A 15,987-nucleotide genomic window follows, 5' to 3' on the forward strand; every position below is an offset into this window, starting at 1 on the left:
GGCGGGCCTAAAATGTCCTCCTGCGGCCGCCGTAGGGGGCGGGGCTTCTGCCGGAAGTATACGTGTGCGGGAGTAGGAAGTCGGAAGCGATGGCGGCGGCGAAGGCCGAGTGGGAGCCCGCGGGGCTGCTGCCGGCGGCGGGGGGCGGCCTTGACTGGGGTAAGAGGGGCTGGGCCGGGGGCGGGAGGGGTCCGAGACCCGGTGGAGCGCGGCTCCCTGCTCCGCACCCGGTGCTGAGGCCGCTATCTCCCCGCAGAGACGGTGCTGGGCGAGGAGCTGGGCGAGCTGCTCGGTGCTGCGGAGTCGCGGCGCGCCTCGAGGGACGAGCCCGACGTGAGTACCGGCGGGCCGGGGCGTTGGGACCCGTGGAGAGCGGCGCTCTGGGGCCGTGTGGCGACGGCTGGAGGGCGTCGCGGGCACCTGAGGGCTGGGCGTGCGGGCGCGGCGTGGGCGGGCTGCCGTTCCCTTCACGAACCGTCAGTGGCACAGCGATGGGTTTGGAAGTCGCGTCTAAAGGCACACGCTTGTCTGCTTGGGAGTTTTCTTTTCAACCTTTACTGCGACGCAGCGTATTAAGCCCTGTGGTTTTCACTGTGTAGTCACACCTCCTCTTGTCTCTGTCCCAGGACATTTGCTTCGTGGATTTCCCACTCTCTTTACCTCCTCCTGCCTTCCCTCTGTCCCCTGCGGACTAACACGCAGATAGCACAGCTTGTGTGCTATCCAGCCCTGGTTACTATGAGCATTCCTAAAGGAGTTGTAGGACAGGCACTAGGGAAAACCTGGGAGCTGCTGAATTGTGGAAGGCCAAGCCATCATCCATCAGCACGTCAGCATTAGTTACACGTGGGAGACTTACTGCGCAGCTTGGGCTATGGTTTCTGCTCATTCCTCCTACTGATATGCTCTGATGAGCTTTTTCTTCATCCTTGCCTGCAAATACCCATTTTCGTGCAGCCTGAGGACTTTCTGAGCCACTCTTTGTGAGGCAAGCTGAGAATTTAAAGGCAGATATGTTTTCTGGAAAGGTTTTAGCAAGTAAATCCTATCTACGTGTTTATATGAACCGAGTGTGTAACATTAGAGAGCCCTCTGTTTTTTATGCCAGCGCTCATAGAAATGTTACATTTTAATAGAGAACTGAGGCTTAGCAACAGAAAAACGTGAAGCAAAAAGCTGACCGTTGTTTCAAGGGCTGTACAATAACTGATGTATAAGAGGTGATTTTAGTCTCCTTTTTTTTTTTCCCTGTTGGATTATGCAACTGGTGTCTCTGGTTGTAGAAGGTGGTGATGTCAGTCTATTCAAGCGTAGAGAGGCCTGATTCATCTCTGGGATTGTCAGTATGTTCCTGAGCAAATCACTCCTTGGGCCTCTCATTCTCTCGTTAAACTGATGCTGACACTACTCTCATTTACAAAATGCTTTGAGATCTGATGATGAAAGAGTATTAATCTTTCAATGAAGATAAAGGAGAGTGATGGCAACAAGTCGCCAATCCTGTAATTTATTCAAGGTGGGTCAGTGACTACACCTAGAACTTTTGCTTTACAGATTACTGACAACAGGACAGTAATTAATGGTATTCTTGAACAGAAATGCTCTTATCCTACAGCTCCGAGCTTTAAAAGAAGCCTTGTCTCATGTATTCCAGTTGAGAATGCCCCCCTTAAGGCTGTTATCTTTGTATGCCTTAAGGCAACTGAAGCGATAGTCCCTTTGCTTGTCCAGAAACATGAGAATGAAACAGCTGATGGTCTCAGTGTATATTGTGTTCTTATCTTGTTTCTCTTTCTGAACAGTCATTTCAGGAAAATGATCTGTATAACTTTCATTTTGACTTGGATTTGATGTCCTGGGACTCGGACCTTTGGAATATCACAAGCCACTCTTATTCAGGTAACTTACCTGCAAAATTCAGCTAGTATGACAATTCCATCCTGCTCCACAAGGATGAGCTGTTACAGCTTTATGGTACTCGTAATTTTTGTGGAACTGTTTGATCTAGTCCTTCGGTGAGAAGTTTATGCTGTGCTTCTATAAGATGGGTACAGCTGGTAGGAGCTGCCCTACAATCTAAATATCCTTAATCTTGCAATTTTCTGTTGTGTCTTGCTTTGGCAATTAAATAGCTGGTGTAGAGTGATGTTCTTTACTGACGTCCCCTCATTAAAGACTTGTACAAAGAAAAATTCTTTGTTTATCTTTTGCAGATGCAAATGTGAAGACGGAGCCCTTATCACCAGCCCCTTCAACTTGTTCAGTCCCTTCTCCGTCCTCTGTGGACTCTCCAGTGCAGAATGTGCCTGTATGCAGAAACCTCCATGTAACACAGATAGCAAGATTAATTCAGGCCCAGCTGTGACAAACAAAAAAACCCATTGATTTATCTATCTATCAACTTCATAGCCTAGGAGGAAACTATTTCTTTTTTTTCAGCCCTTGCAAAAACAACTTTCCTTCAATTATGTTTTCCTCCTTCTAGTCCTGTAATCCATTCCTAGAAAAGCGTGTTCAGTTGTGTTTCCTCAGTGTGTTTATTGGCCTGTTTGCCAAACAAAATAACTTCTAAAGGCTTCTGAGTCTAGCAGTTGCTGGTCTCTCCACCCTTTTGTTCTACTGGTATGGAGTGATGCTGCTTTGATTGTCAGTGGTACTCAGCACTGACTGGAATAAGATAGCAAAGGAAAGCCTTTCTCCTATTTCCTGCAGTAGCAACACCTGTGATGAAAGACAGTTGTACTCTGAATTTCTAGTAGTTGCTTTTACCTGTTTCTGAAGCAGTAGTTTCATCTACTTTCTGTCTGCAGGATGATATGGACTTCAGCTGCAGCTCCCAGATGTCTCCTATCTCCCTCTACTGCAAGAGCTCCAGAAGCCCCGCATCCCCTGAAGGAGATGCAGAGAAGAAACCGATTGTGGGCGTCACTTCTCGGTCTGGTATGAGAGATTGAGTTACTTAGATTCCACACCTATGGATACGTCAGTTTTAACAGATATAGATGGATAGTGAAACATACCAAAGGCCTTGTTATCACTACTGAAATTTGTCACTTTAGAACTTCTGATCCAACTCTTTCTTTTCCTAGCGAATAATTCTGTGAAGACTCTGAAGAGATGTGGTCAGACAGCATCTAGGCCATCGATACAACCAAAACCTCTTTTGCCTGCTGTACCTGAGGCTCAGGCTAACATTGGCATCCCAGCTAAAACCATCATTATTCAGACACTTCCAACACTTGTGCCACTGCCAAAGCATCAGCCAGTTGTTAACATCCAGCCAGCACCTCCTAAAGGTAGGTGAATTGTCATCACAGAGCCAGGTCCTGGGGGTAAACACTATGTCTGTTTGGGATAGTCTCTAGATTGAAGTTACATTTGGCAGGAGAAACAGAAAGGATAGGAAAAAAAGAAACAGGAGGGGTAGGATTAAAAGGAGAGTGATGCATGCTTTGCTGAAAAAACTTTATGCTGAGAAAACGGCCTCAATTCTTTCTTATGTAGCTATGTGGAAAAACAGCAGGTACCTTAGCATTGTGTGGAATAGAAGACAATATGGCAAAAGAGACTATCCTTAGCATTAGAAATCATGGAGATAAAGCTGCTGGTCTGAATGGATCTTTTGCTCTGCTCTACTTGTGACTGGCGAGTGATGCATAAGATTAATCCAGTTGTACTCTCGTTTTAACCAAAGGAAGATCAACAGAGTCAGTTAGGATGGCTGGATGAAACTTGAAAGCTTGGGAAGGAGCAGTAAGCCATTTTCACTCATGTGAAACATGAGTTTATGGCTTTTTATCTAACCGAATAACATTAAATAAGATGTTACAGAAGCTGCTAAAAGTTACGACAGTGGTGTTAGGAGTTAGAGTACTTCCTTAGAACTATAGTCTGATGATAATGAGGCACATCATTTCCTGTCCATCTGTATGTTTTCATTCTTCCTGTTACTCTGTAGCTAGTTTATTTAAGCCTGGGTCTTCATTTCAGAATCCCAAGCATTATCTACTCTTCTGTCAAGAGAGCAGGCACATTACTTCCATTGCAGAAATAGTCAGATGCACTTGCTTGTTTTCACCACCTGATGGCTGCAGATTCTTGCATTTGACTACGCAGGCAGTGAGTGGAAGGGAAAGGAGATAAATACATCCAGTGAAAGTATCTAGAAATTATTACAATAGTGGAAAAAATTCTTTCTTATTAATTGCTCATCCATCAGGAACTAAGCCATAGCTGGAGAGGCTGACACTTGTTGCAACATGCCTAAGACTGTTAGTCTACTCAAAACACAGGTCAGCGCAGTCAGCGTGACCTAATTCTTACTGTCTGATGTTCCAGCTGATAAAATACCATCTGGAATAAGGGATGTCGGAGGTACGAATTTTTTTGTTCTAAATACAATGGTATGAAGATCAGCTGCTTTTCCCTGAGAGTAGCTTCTATGAGGCAGTAGAGAGAAAGAACGTATTTACTTTGACGGTACATTTAAGAATTCTTTAGTGCTACTTCTATCACAAAAACCATAGGGGATCTTTTTCATTGTTAAAAAATCCCTGCACATAGCATGAGCTGCGAGATTAAAATGTGCCATTAATTTCAAGGAGTGTGAAGAACAATACCTTTATAGACCCTTTCACGAAAGCTTAGGAGAAGAAAGCACAATGTGAGACCATCACATGTTCTACGCATAAAAAAAACTGTTGGAAGTATCTCAAATTTAGCATTTGAAGTTCTTAAATAGGTTAGTGCTAACTTACTGTGCCATTTAAGATCATCTCTGCAATAAGGAGACCTAATCCTACACCTCAAACATCAGTCCTTGGAGTGCCAGGTAAATGACTTCATCTTCCAGAACGTTGGCTAAGTGTTGTAATACAGAGTCATGCATATTGATTGGAATGTCAGCTGGAATGTGCTGCTTCTAAAAGGCAGCCAGGTCATCTTGTTACACAGGATTAAAGAGATGTTCGTGTGCTTTCATGCAAGAAAATATTACTCGAGCACCTGCTTGAGTTAAATGTAGTTCTTGGACTGAAATTTCTTGGATGTGAGTGTTCTTAATTCCATTTCAAAGCTCTTTGGAAATTACCTCATTTCTTCTGCTTGCTTTTCTTTAAGCTCTGCTCAATTTGTTCATAGTGTTTCTAATATATGGCAGTACTTTATTTCTAACAACTCAGTCTTGTCTTAGAGTGAGTTGAGGCATTAACATGTGTTTTGAAAATGTAGCTTTGTTTGTTCTTCCCTGTTCATCATCTGTGTGTGTGTGTGTGTGTGTGTGTATGAGTCACTTCTATGTAGTAACATTTTCCTCTGAACACAGCAGTGAAATAGAGATGGACAAGAGGAAGAAGAAGAATTAAGATAAGCTGGTTAGGTTCTTTGAAAAAGTTGCTTTGTGTACTTCAAGCTTTAGCAATACCAAAGCAAGTAATGTTTCTAAAAAGTGTTGCTTTTTGTTTTGGTATTTTTATTTTTTTAATTAAATTTGAAGAGCCATTAGGTTTTGGGAGAGAGGTTGATGTAATGGATTCCTTTAATAGGTATGGTTTTGTTTTGCAAGATGGGTTAAGGTTATGAGCCATGCAAACTTCTTTTGAGACTTTTTCCTTCTCCCCTGTGGACTATACTAATGATGGAGATGAGTAGTGTGGGCCAGGGGAGCAAGACTTCTTACCATCTGTATCACTGCCCTGTAAACAGATCATATACAAATCCATTTCACATCATACGCTGAGCACTCATGTTTGTTCTTGTGTTCTAGGTCCATCAGTGGTGCTCCCCCAGCCTGCAGTGGTACAGCTCCAGGCTTCTGGGGTGCTTCCTGCCTCCCAGCCAGTCATTGCTGTCACAGGAGGGACCACGCAGCTTCATAATCACACTGTGGGTGCACTGCCCCCGACTGCTGGAAATGGCTCAGCAAATGGCAAAATCACAGTGGCTAAACCCTTGCTCCAAAGCACCACACCGGCAGTGGGGCTGGACGTAAGTACTGGTTGTGTGATGATAGCCAATAATCAAAACATGGCATTAACCACTTTTCAGTTACCTGTGTACTGAATGTCGTAGGGCCACCAGAACACTTCAGAGTTTTCTGTTGCCTGAGGTAAAGGAAGGTGTGTTTGGGTGAGGATACTGAAGCTTCTTATCTGTGGCCTTTAGACTCATTATGTGGGGCCTTTAGTCTCTCAGGGTGTTGTTCTTCACTGTAGTATTCCAGGTGCAATTGTTGTGAGCTGTGCCCTACTGCATCTCAGTGTGGGGGAGAAAGCAGTGTCCATTCACAGGAAATGTTATGGTACTGTGACCCACTTACCTGGCAAGGATCATGAGTTTCACAGTGCTGTTCAGCTGGCAGCAGTTCATTGTGGGTTCTGGCAGAGACGAGAGGTGCTCAGTCATTAGTATTTCCTAAGGACGCTCATCATCTGTGCTGCCTCTCTTTCTGAAACGACTTACATGAGAGGTGTTATTAAAGCGATTAATTTGATGCCTTTAAAGTGAAGAAATCAACAAATGTGAATGCTGGGGAAGTTGTCCTTCACGAAATTCCAAAGGACACAGGGCAAATAAAACTGGAGCGACCTTAAATAACTGGAACTTAGTAAGGTGTGATATGGAATGCTTAATGTTTGAAGCCTTTAACCTCTGTACTCAGCAGGCAGAAATTAGCATTGCTGTTCTAAAGGTAAGTTAGCTGTGCTGACTATTAGCTGTGTGCTAATTTGGCATTAATGCAGAACACAGGAGAAGTGTCAAACTGGTTGGATAACTTTCCGATGCATTAATTATTTGGTAGCTCAGACTCATTTTCTACCCTTTCTTTAGTAGTGTTATGCTTTGCAAAAGAATTTCCATCCCAAATGGCCTATTTCTGCTATCAGTGCTATCTCATGCACGGAAACAAGCACTGTTCCCATCTTTAATGCAAAGAGGACTCAGGTTCTTCAGATGTTTTCTGTTGTGCCTGTCTGTTGATGGTAAAGCTGTTCTCTTGTAACTTTGAAACTTCAGTTAGACATTGGATCCAAATCTTCTGGAAAAACAGAGTTCCATCTTTGCTTATGAAGCAGAACATCTTCTAGGGGTTTCTTCCTGTACAACGGAACCCTTAAATAGTTTTCTTGCTAGAAAGCGTATCTGTCTGGGTGAAGAGATACTGTGCATTAACAGGCTCATTGGCTGTGCTGGATCAAAACAGAGATAGATTTGTGTAACTATGCAAGAGAACTGCACTGGTATTTTCAAATTGTCTAGCACATTTAATTAAAACTCGGAGGATTGTTTTTCAGACACTATTACCACATATTTTCTAGCACTGACATCTTCTCTCCTTTAACTGAGAGAGAATGGTAAGTCTCTGCTGTGTTTTACTTTGTCATCTTTGTAATAGTGTTTCAGATATCTCTTTGTACCTGCTGGTGAGAGTCCTAGTCCACATGTCAGTGAGCCTCTACAATGGACCCTGACTCAGCAAAGGACTTGGCATAAATTTGAGCAGAGCCATTGTTATAGCTGAACTTAACAATGTGGTAATCTGGGTTGCAGCACCTTCTCATCATGCAGTTTGAGGTTCCTTTTGCATACTTGCTTCTTTTTCTTCTACATAACTGTGTACCATTTGTTCTGCCTGATATGCCACCTTGGCCACCAGAAGTTTCAGTGCAGGACACTGATTCTCAGAGGCACGTGCCTTCTTTGAAAGGGAATCTTTGCACAATTTCCTAGCAGCTCAGAGCTGCTGGTCACACTTGATGGTAAATTTGCTTTTTATGTTTGTGTCTGAGCTGCATTTTTTTAATTAAAAAAAAATTACTTGCTGCAAATAAGTCAGAAGCCACAGTGCAATGGAAACTGAGTTGTTAATTTTCAGAAGGCAGAAGAAGATCAGTTAGAGGGCACTATTAAATAATAATAATAGCTAGATATAAAAAGCCAAGCTGAAGGACTCTGTCAGCACTCATTAGATTTGTGGCTCCCTGTAATCAGAACGAGTATGGCACCTTGTCACTGTGTTAATATGAGGTTTGACTGACAAAAGCTCCTAATTGCCATTACACTTCATATCTATGTCTGTGACAGTCCATAGTCGAATATATAGCCTGGGTAATGGTTGGCTAAGTTTTAAATGATGGTTGCGTGGGTATTTCCACCTAAAGAAGTTCTGAGGAGGCAATTTTAAGACTTGGTGTCAGCCTAAATACTGGGCATCCTACCTACATTTACCAAAGCATGAAAAAACAGCTGCAGCTGCTCTTTGGTACGTATTGTGAAACAGCACTCTGAAGAAGAACAAATGTTCCAGGATACAGCCAGCATCAATGGAGTTAAAACATCTTGCAACTGCTGTAGACACCATATGTGGCATTCGGAACTGCACAGATGTAGCTGTCATATGAGCTCTCTAACATATGTTCTTGTTTGCTAATCTAAGCAGATGTTGCAGGATAAAAAAGAAACACTGCAGAACTTTCTTTTGGGTTTAAGAGGGATCAGCTATGAGCTTAACACTCAGCCCTTCAAATGTATCGGGCTACGATCGGTTGGTAGTAATCTGTGCTTGTGAGAGCCCTGAGTGGTGCTCATCCTGGTGGGCACATGTCTACGCAGCTTGCCAGCAGCAGAGGAGTGGAAAGCTTTCATTGCAGTCATTCTTCTCTGGGAAAGTGGTGAAGAGCTTTTCACTACAAAGTCGGACAAAAGACATGCTGCCTCTGCAAGCCACTCTGCCAGCTGGAGGGAAGAAGCTCTTAAATAAGAAAACAGATTGCTGTTCCCGTTGCTGTTAAATGGTATAAGGATGCAAGCTGTAGGTGTGCAAGGGAGTCTGGTTCAGTGGTGTGCTTATAAACCCTTCTTGTGTTTCCAGTCTAGCGAGAAAGGGTTCTATTCTAACTCCTAATTGCGTTGCTAATAAAAAATAGGATTGTGTAATATTACTCAATGTTAGTATGTATTTCTGTTGAGGAATCCCATTTTCTGTGGCGTGCATTGAGTGATTTTAATATGAGATAAACTCTGAAGTTGTGTTCTGCTGAGTTGGAGACAAAATCTCCACGTTTTTCAACAGAACAGAGAAATGCTTCTGTAGGTTTTGTGTTTCTGCATTTAAGATGTCTTTTCAAAGGCAGCAGCTTTCGTAAGTTGAGGTAAGAAGCCAGCAAGTGTAAAGCTGAGATGGTTTGGGCTTTCAGCTCTGCGTTAATATTCCCAGTGTGTGTCCCCAAAACCCTGGGGAGGGCTGTTAATTTTTGTCATTAAATTAACTTTTACCCAGTGACCTGTGTGCTGTCTTCTGGCAGGGATATAATAATCCTGTGCCACACAGCTTGCATCCAAGTGGAGGTTACATCTTGCTCAAACTGAGTTTTCTTTGCAATCCCATTTTGAGGTGGCAGTTTATCTGTAAAAGTGCATGACTTTTGGTAAGGACTCCGAAGATCTGAATCTAGGCAGTACAGTTTAAAACAGGGTTTTGCAATGAGCCTTTCCCTCCTCTGTACTTACAACATCTGTTGGTTTTTTTTATGTGATGGTGTAATTTTTAGAGCTGGGAAGTAAGAATTTCGTCACTGATTAATGTTTGGTTTTAATGCTTTTGTTTTCTATTTACAATCCGTGTCCCCCGAGAACCTGAAATTGTTAAGTTAGCAGAGTTGTTTGCCACCTTTCAGCCGTGTTCAGCTCTTCTGCCAAGTGATATTGTTTAAGCTGTCTGTCGTTATGAACTGGTTCCCTCTCTTTCTTTTGATTATCAAAATGCTCGGCAGTCACCATGTTTGTCTTGGTGCCAAGCCAGCTGTGTAGTGCCTGGTGCTGTACTGCTTCCAAGTTTAAGCACTGCTGCTGCTATTTCACTCACACAGCTCTTTCCACTTCTGCATCAGAGTTAGGTAGGAACAAGCGTGCAGGTTAGGGTTTACTCCCTGTGAAGAGCCAGGCAAGTACTGGAGGGTTGGCCAAGGAGCTTGAAGTGTTTTAGGGATTGTCTGCTAAAATAAAATGACTCAGGGACACGAATAGTTGTTTATTTGTGGAAGCTTGAGTCTAAGTGAGATTGATATGTCGTTGACTGACATTCAGTTATTAACATGGACCTTGGACCGTACAGGACAGAGCTGCTGTTCGTGATGGTGTTTGGAGAACGCTGATTAAAGGTGGGTAGTTGAGATAAACACCACCTGAAATGCAGCAGGTAGAGACAGGAATAGCAATAGAGGTACCTGTTAACATATCTTCAGTGTACAAACACTGCGCTGCTACTTCAACTCCAAGATTTCTCCAGGGGGTGGGGAGATCTACCAGAGGTTCCAAACACTAAAAATAAAAATCTGTATAGTAGTGAGTAATTTTAAGCAAGTCTGCAAACAAGAATTGGTCATCTTTGTTAAACTTCAGGGTGCAAAACCTCTTTTTAAAAGAGAGAGCAAAGTAACTGTGCGTGTTTGTTGTATCACACAACTCAGAGAAGCCAAAGCTGCTACAGGAACTCATGCCTTGTTTTTTCATCTCTGGGTAGCAGAAGTGATCCTGGCTCCAGACTGGTATGTTTTATATATTCCAGTCCTCAGTTAGCCTATATCTTTTATTATTATTATTTCCCCAAAAAAGCTTTTCTGTGTCTGCAGATGCTTGCTTATATTAAGTATTGTAGCATTACGAAATTCATCTCAAAGCTTAGGGCTATTGAGGATATGCTAAAATCTGTTCCTTTTCCACTGTCTTCTAAAAGCTAGGATAAGTACAAGCAGCTTCACTGTCACAGGCTTTTGATGGCAGCAAACTGGATGTGTAATAAACGATCTTTACAGAAAGCAATTAGATCAGCATGGAGACAGCCCAAAATTTTAACGTGCTGCATCATGTATCCTTAGTCTGTCACCAGACCCCAGTATCATGAAGGATGACACCCTGTAGCCAATATTCCTTGTAGACATCAAAGCTCTACAGCAGCATATTGTCCATATGCCAGTATATACAGAGTTTGGAAGCTGTGATTTAAGGTTCTCTAAGCAGCTAAACCTTTGCTATCTGATCTTTTTAATGCTACTGTTCTATGACTAATTTGTTTAGTTTCCCTACGCTTCTGAAGTGGATCTCATCTGTTTTCTTCAGCTTTCGTGCTCTAACATAAATGTTACTCCAGGGTATGTGCTGGAGGCTACTGGAGGATACTCAGGTCTGTGTGAGATACACCATTCAGTTGTCTCTCAGCATAAATATAATTAAATCACATCCTGCTGTGGCTTAACAGTGCGACGGAGTTCTTCTGGTTTTAATAAAACAAAAAACACAGTTGCCATTGCTGATCTGTGTGGAAAAGGAAACTTGTGGAGTAGCCTTTGAGCTTGGAGTTTCGAGTTGTTTTGTGTAGCTCTGCCATATCAATCATCGTTGTCTTTGTCAGCAGCAAGATGCCTTCAGTCTGGCTCGTCCCACTCCATGCAAACCACAAAATGACTAAGTGGTAATTGAAGATAGATTGTTCTGCTTCAGAAAGGCAGCAGTCACCAAGGCTGCTGGGAGATGGGGAGGAGTGCCTTTGAACCGTCCCCATCTGATCTCACAGTCTGAATGCCTGCAAGTAGTTGGAGTGCGTTCCGTGCTCTCCTGGAGTGTATTTGCTGATTTGGCATCATCCAGAAGGAATCCAGTTTGTGTGCTGTTAGACACTGTTGAGTGAAATCAAGCATATTAAGTGGAATGATTGGGAAATTTGCATCAAAAACACGCCCGTGATGTACATTAAAATGTGAATGTAAGATGCTCCCAGCTACAGGCTATGTATATGCTTGATACACATAGAATATACAGTCTGAGATCAGCTACAGTACTCAAAACCTGTATAACAGAGCTGGAAAAAGTGCAGGAACAAGTGCTATCATTACAGAAACAGCCTCCATTCAGGAGGATCCAAAAAGTAGGACTTGGGAAAACAGCTGATGGTAGCCTATATGTATTGCATGTTGAAGCGAAGACATTCTTGCTGCCTTGCAAGCCTGTAGATATGTCTTTGCATTTCTTTGATTGATGAAATCAGGCTGCTGCTTGAATATACTTCTTGTGTCCCCTGCAAAGGTTGGTGAGAATGCAGCAGTGAGCAGAGACGGTGCAGGATCTGTTCAGTTTAATTATCCATGGGCTGCAACTCTTGGAGATAACCCCTGTGCTGAAACTGTTGGCTGATTTGAGGCAGAATGGGGGATGCAAGACTTCTGACAAAGTAGAGGAGCAGCAATTATGTGTGAAGTAGAAGCACTTGTAATTGCATGCTATTAACAGGACTCTGAATTGCCTCTCTAGCTCAATGTGTTGAGAAGACAGCAGCGCATGATCAAAAACCGGGAGTCAGCCTTTCAGTCACGGAAGAAAAAGAAAGAATACATGCTAGGACTAGAGGCCAGGCTGGAGGCTGCCTTACTGGAGAATGAAAAGCTCAAGAAAGAAAACAGCACGCTGAAGAGGCAGCTGGATGAAGTGGTGTTAGAGGTAAGAGGCTGCGATGAAGGTCTGACTGTAATGAAGTAAGCATAATTTGGTTCGTTTCACTTCTGACGTGCCTTTGTGTGGCTTCTGTGTCTGCTGTTTTTTCCTCTCTAGAACCAGAAGCTCAAAGTATCATCTCCCAAGAGAAGAACCCTATGTGTGATGGTGATACTGGCTTTTATAATGTTGAATTACGGTCCGCTCAGGTAAGCTGCCTAGGAGTTCCTCTTTGCCATGTTCCTGATACAGTTGCCTGTGATTGTAGTTAGGAGTGATTTTACTGTGATTTTTGTTTGAATCTGTAGTGTAGGCAGTGCTGTGTTTTAAAGCCTTGAGCTCAAGGCCTGTCTTCTGTCCTTTATGCTTCTCATGCCCAGGGGAAGACTGGGTCTTCTGGGTCTATAATGGGTCTTCTTTTGGAACCTTTCTCAGCAACAAGACCTGAATCATGTATTTCTAATTTCTCTAGAGGTTGGTGTTTTGTTAACCAGGGCAGCAGAGAGCATTTTGCTCCGTTTATACCTGAAAAGATTAAAGACCTGTACTGAGAATCTTTTCAGAGTTGAGAGCTCATTTGGGAGCTCATTTGTTGGTTTATGCCCATGCTAATCTCAAGACTGTTAATTCAGGCTGCTTCTAGCACCCAGCACAGGAAATCCCACTGTTCATTCCAATGCTTTGCAATCCTGTCCGTGAGGTGTTGAAAAGCTATGATCCTCCCTTTATTTTTGTGTTATGGGTCTGGCGATGATGTTGTTCTCCTCTTTTTCCTTCCAGCAGCTTTTAATGGTCTTGAAGGGTATTTCTTTCCTTATTATAATCCTTTTGTTGTTGTTGTTGTTGTTTTGTTGTGAAATTTTGTTGTGAAATTTCAAACCGTGCAGATTTATTTCCTCTTATTCTTGCATACCTGCCATTAGAGACTGTTTCTTAGTGCAATTAGGGTTTGTCTTGGGATTTTTTGACTATTAAGCAGAAAAATCCCCTTCCTGATACTACGTGATTGCTTTTTGTATCCCACCTGCATTTGTAAGCATTATTGCTCACTCAAAAAACACTATTCTTGGTGAGACATAAAAGAGCCAGAGATCTTCCTGAAGCCAGCAATTTTAGTTGCATCTCCATTACAATGACAAGATGCAGTGCTTGAAGCTTTTGCTAGTTGTGTGAGACTTGGAAACAGAGCAGAAGATGAGAGTGGGAAGTCTTTCTGCAGTGCTCTGAAGTTCATGTGTCAGCTTCTCTGCTCCAAGGAGTGTGTGTTGAGATTGATAGCAAGGAACTGCTGTCAGGGCAGACTGAAAGGTCAGTTTGTGTTCATTATCTTTGTAATGACTGGTAACTTCAGAAATGTGACAAGGTTAATTTTTTGACCTATTGGATATTTTATGAATTAGATAGAGCAAGAAGAAATTCCTGAATGTCTGATTGCTCCTGGCCAGTGTTATAGCTATGTGTGCCAGTGTAACTGCTGAGACTGAATGGGTGGTCTGAATCAGAATTGGATTTAGACAGTGAAGAGAAATGTAACTGCATATTAGCAAGGAGTTACTCTTATCTCCATTTTCTTTTTTATTCCCTAGCAGTATGATTAAGCAATCACACTGCAATTAAAATACTCAGCTGTATCAAGGTGATGTGAACATGGGTTGTGCAGTATCCTTTGGAAGGCTCAGAAAGTGGGATGTACAAACCACCACTTCAGGTCTTACTCCTCCCATGTACATTTCCTTACCTTTATAGAGGTGTTACTGACTTGTAGCACCATGAGTGGGTAACTGTGATTGCTATTGTGCTTAGTCTGTAACAACGGAGGAGTTTCCTGTATGCATGATGTTTTTTTATCTTAATATCTGTGCTAGCTTACAGTTCAGCAGCAGAACTTAGTTTCCCTGAGCTAGCTAGCTGCAGAGTATGTAATTTCTGTGCAGTAGTCAACTGGAGATGAATCTGATTTGAAGCTTTATGAGACGGTTGCCATTTCCTCTGTGTAGAAAATTGTCTTCAAACCTGTATGGAGGCACAACAGCGTTCAGGCACAGAATGTTTGGTTCAAACATATTAGCGGTGAATATTGTTTTATTTAAAACCAACGAAGCATTGCAAAGAGGGAGTGACATCTGAACAAAGCAGAAATGTGGGAATTTCGCCCCCTAAACTCTGCAGCAGATTTTGTGGCTGTCTTAGTTGGCGTTATTGTAAGATACTTCTCAATTTCGTAATCGGAAGTGATGGGGTTCTTTGAAGGCTAGAGGTAAAACAAAGGAACAGATATAGGTTTTCTACTTAGCTGTCTATTTCTGTCAAATCAGAGAAGCCAGGGAAGTGCCCCTGGTCAGCCCTGCCGACCATTCTTGGCTTCCAGAGGGCCAACAGAGGAACCCCAGGTAGTCCTTCCTTCCTGCAGGGAGCACGGCCACTTGCTGGCTGTTTGTTAATGGTGAGACGTCTGGGATGCTTCATAGAGGACTCTGAAGCTGATTATGGGAAGCAGTCCGGGATGTGGCAGCCCTTGGCAAACGAATTTAGCACATAAGGTTACTTTGCTGAAACAGAATGCTGCCTGCTGACATGCGTGTTATGTGTGTAGGTGATCTGTAGCATTGAACTGGTGAATAAGAGAGTGGTGCAGGAAGTCTGGCAGGGAAACCAGCACATCAGCCCCAAAATACTGCTTGAGAATATTGGAAGGAGAGTCTAGTCTAGTTCTTGTAACCAGTGACAAGAAGCATTCTTCACTCTGGAAAATGGCACTGTGTTATCTCTGATAAAGAATGTAATCTAAACTCAGTGAGAATGAGAAATTAATACTTTCTGGTTATGAAAGTGGGTCTTACAGAGTTAACTGTAGCTCTGCGTTATGTTGTACAGTGTTAATAAACTGTTCTAAGATTGTTTATATTAAATATTAATATAGAATTTGAACGTTTGAATTATTAAAAGTAATTAAGTGGGAATTCTATTAGTAGAAGTTTAACATTTGCTTTATATGAGATGAAAGGTGCACAGGAATGTCTCGTCTGTGTGTCAATGAACTATTCTCTAATCTTTGCAAATTATTTGGATTTGGATATAACGTATAGAAAAATCTCCTTTTATTATTACTTAAGAATGATTGGTGAGGTGCACGAAAGGAGAAGGGTGCACTTTGATTTCATTCCTCAGGGAGGTCACCCTTTTGCCTCAGCCTCGCATACCACGAGCTGCAAGGCAGAAATTGGCAGCCTGCAGTGTTTGCACAAAAGGCAGTGAGAGCACAGGCTTTGGCATGCAGCTGGAGCTGGAAGCACAGCATCTGGAGGCAGGTATCTGCCCTCGTGCTTGCCTTCTGTGAGAGCGTGCATCGGTCGGCACTGTCAGGTTCTCTGCTGCCTTCACACCCTGACAGAGTGCTGACTTCTGGCACTAAGCAGCATCTGATTAGCTGTGCTTTTTTTGTCACTCACGATAGGAAATGTGAAAATTTTCCAGGCTGGTGATTTCCATATTTCTGTTAGAGCA

At 42.7% G+C, this 15,987-nt stretch overlaps 1 protein-coding gene across 2 annotated transcripts in view; it reads left to right on the forward strand.

The window, feature by feature from the left end:
* Nucleotides 1–64: 64 nt before the first annotated feature.
* The window catches only part of ATF6B (activating transcription factor 6 beta), a 71,127-nt gene continuing 55,204 nt past the window's right edge, over nt 65–15,987 (forward strand). For both annotated transcript variants that reach the window (XM_422208.8, XM_015290399.4), the window contains exons 1-9: nt 65–159; nt 257–333; nt 1,803–1,899; nt 2,214–2,308; nt 2,811–2,940; nt 3,090–3,296; nt 5,765–5,985; nt 12,304–12,489; nt 12,601–12,692. In XM_422208.8, coding sequence (XP_422208.4) covers nt 90–159; nt 257–333; nt 1,803–1,899; nt 2,214–2,308; nt 2,811–2,940; nt 3,090–3,296; nt 5,765–5,985; nt 12,304–12,489; nt 12,601–12,692 — 1,175 coding nt within the window. In that variant the 5' untranslated portion in view covers nt 65–89. The remainder of the gene's footprint in view (nt 160–256; nt 334–1,802; nt 1,900–2,213; nt 2,309–2,810; nt 2,941–3,089; nt 3,297–5,764; nt 5,986–12,303; nt 12,490–12,600; nt 12,693–15,987) is intronic.

Source organism: Gallus gallus, chromosome 8 (assembly GCF_016699485.2).
Source record: "Gallus gallus isolate bGalGal1 chromosome 8, bGalGal1.mat.broiler.GRCg7b, whole genome shotgun sequence".
In the NCBI taxonomy this organism is placed as follows: Eukaryota; Metazoa; Chordata; class Aves; order Galliformes; family Phasianidae; genus Gallus; species Gallus gallus.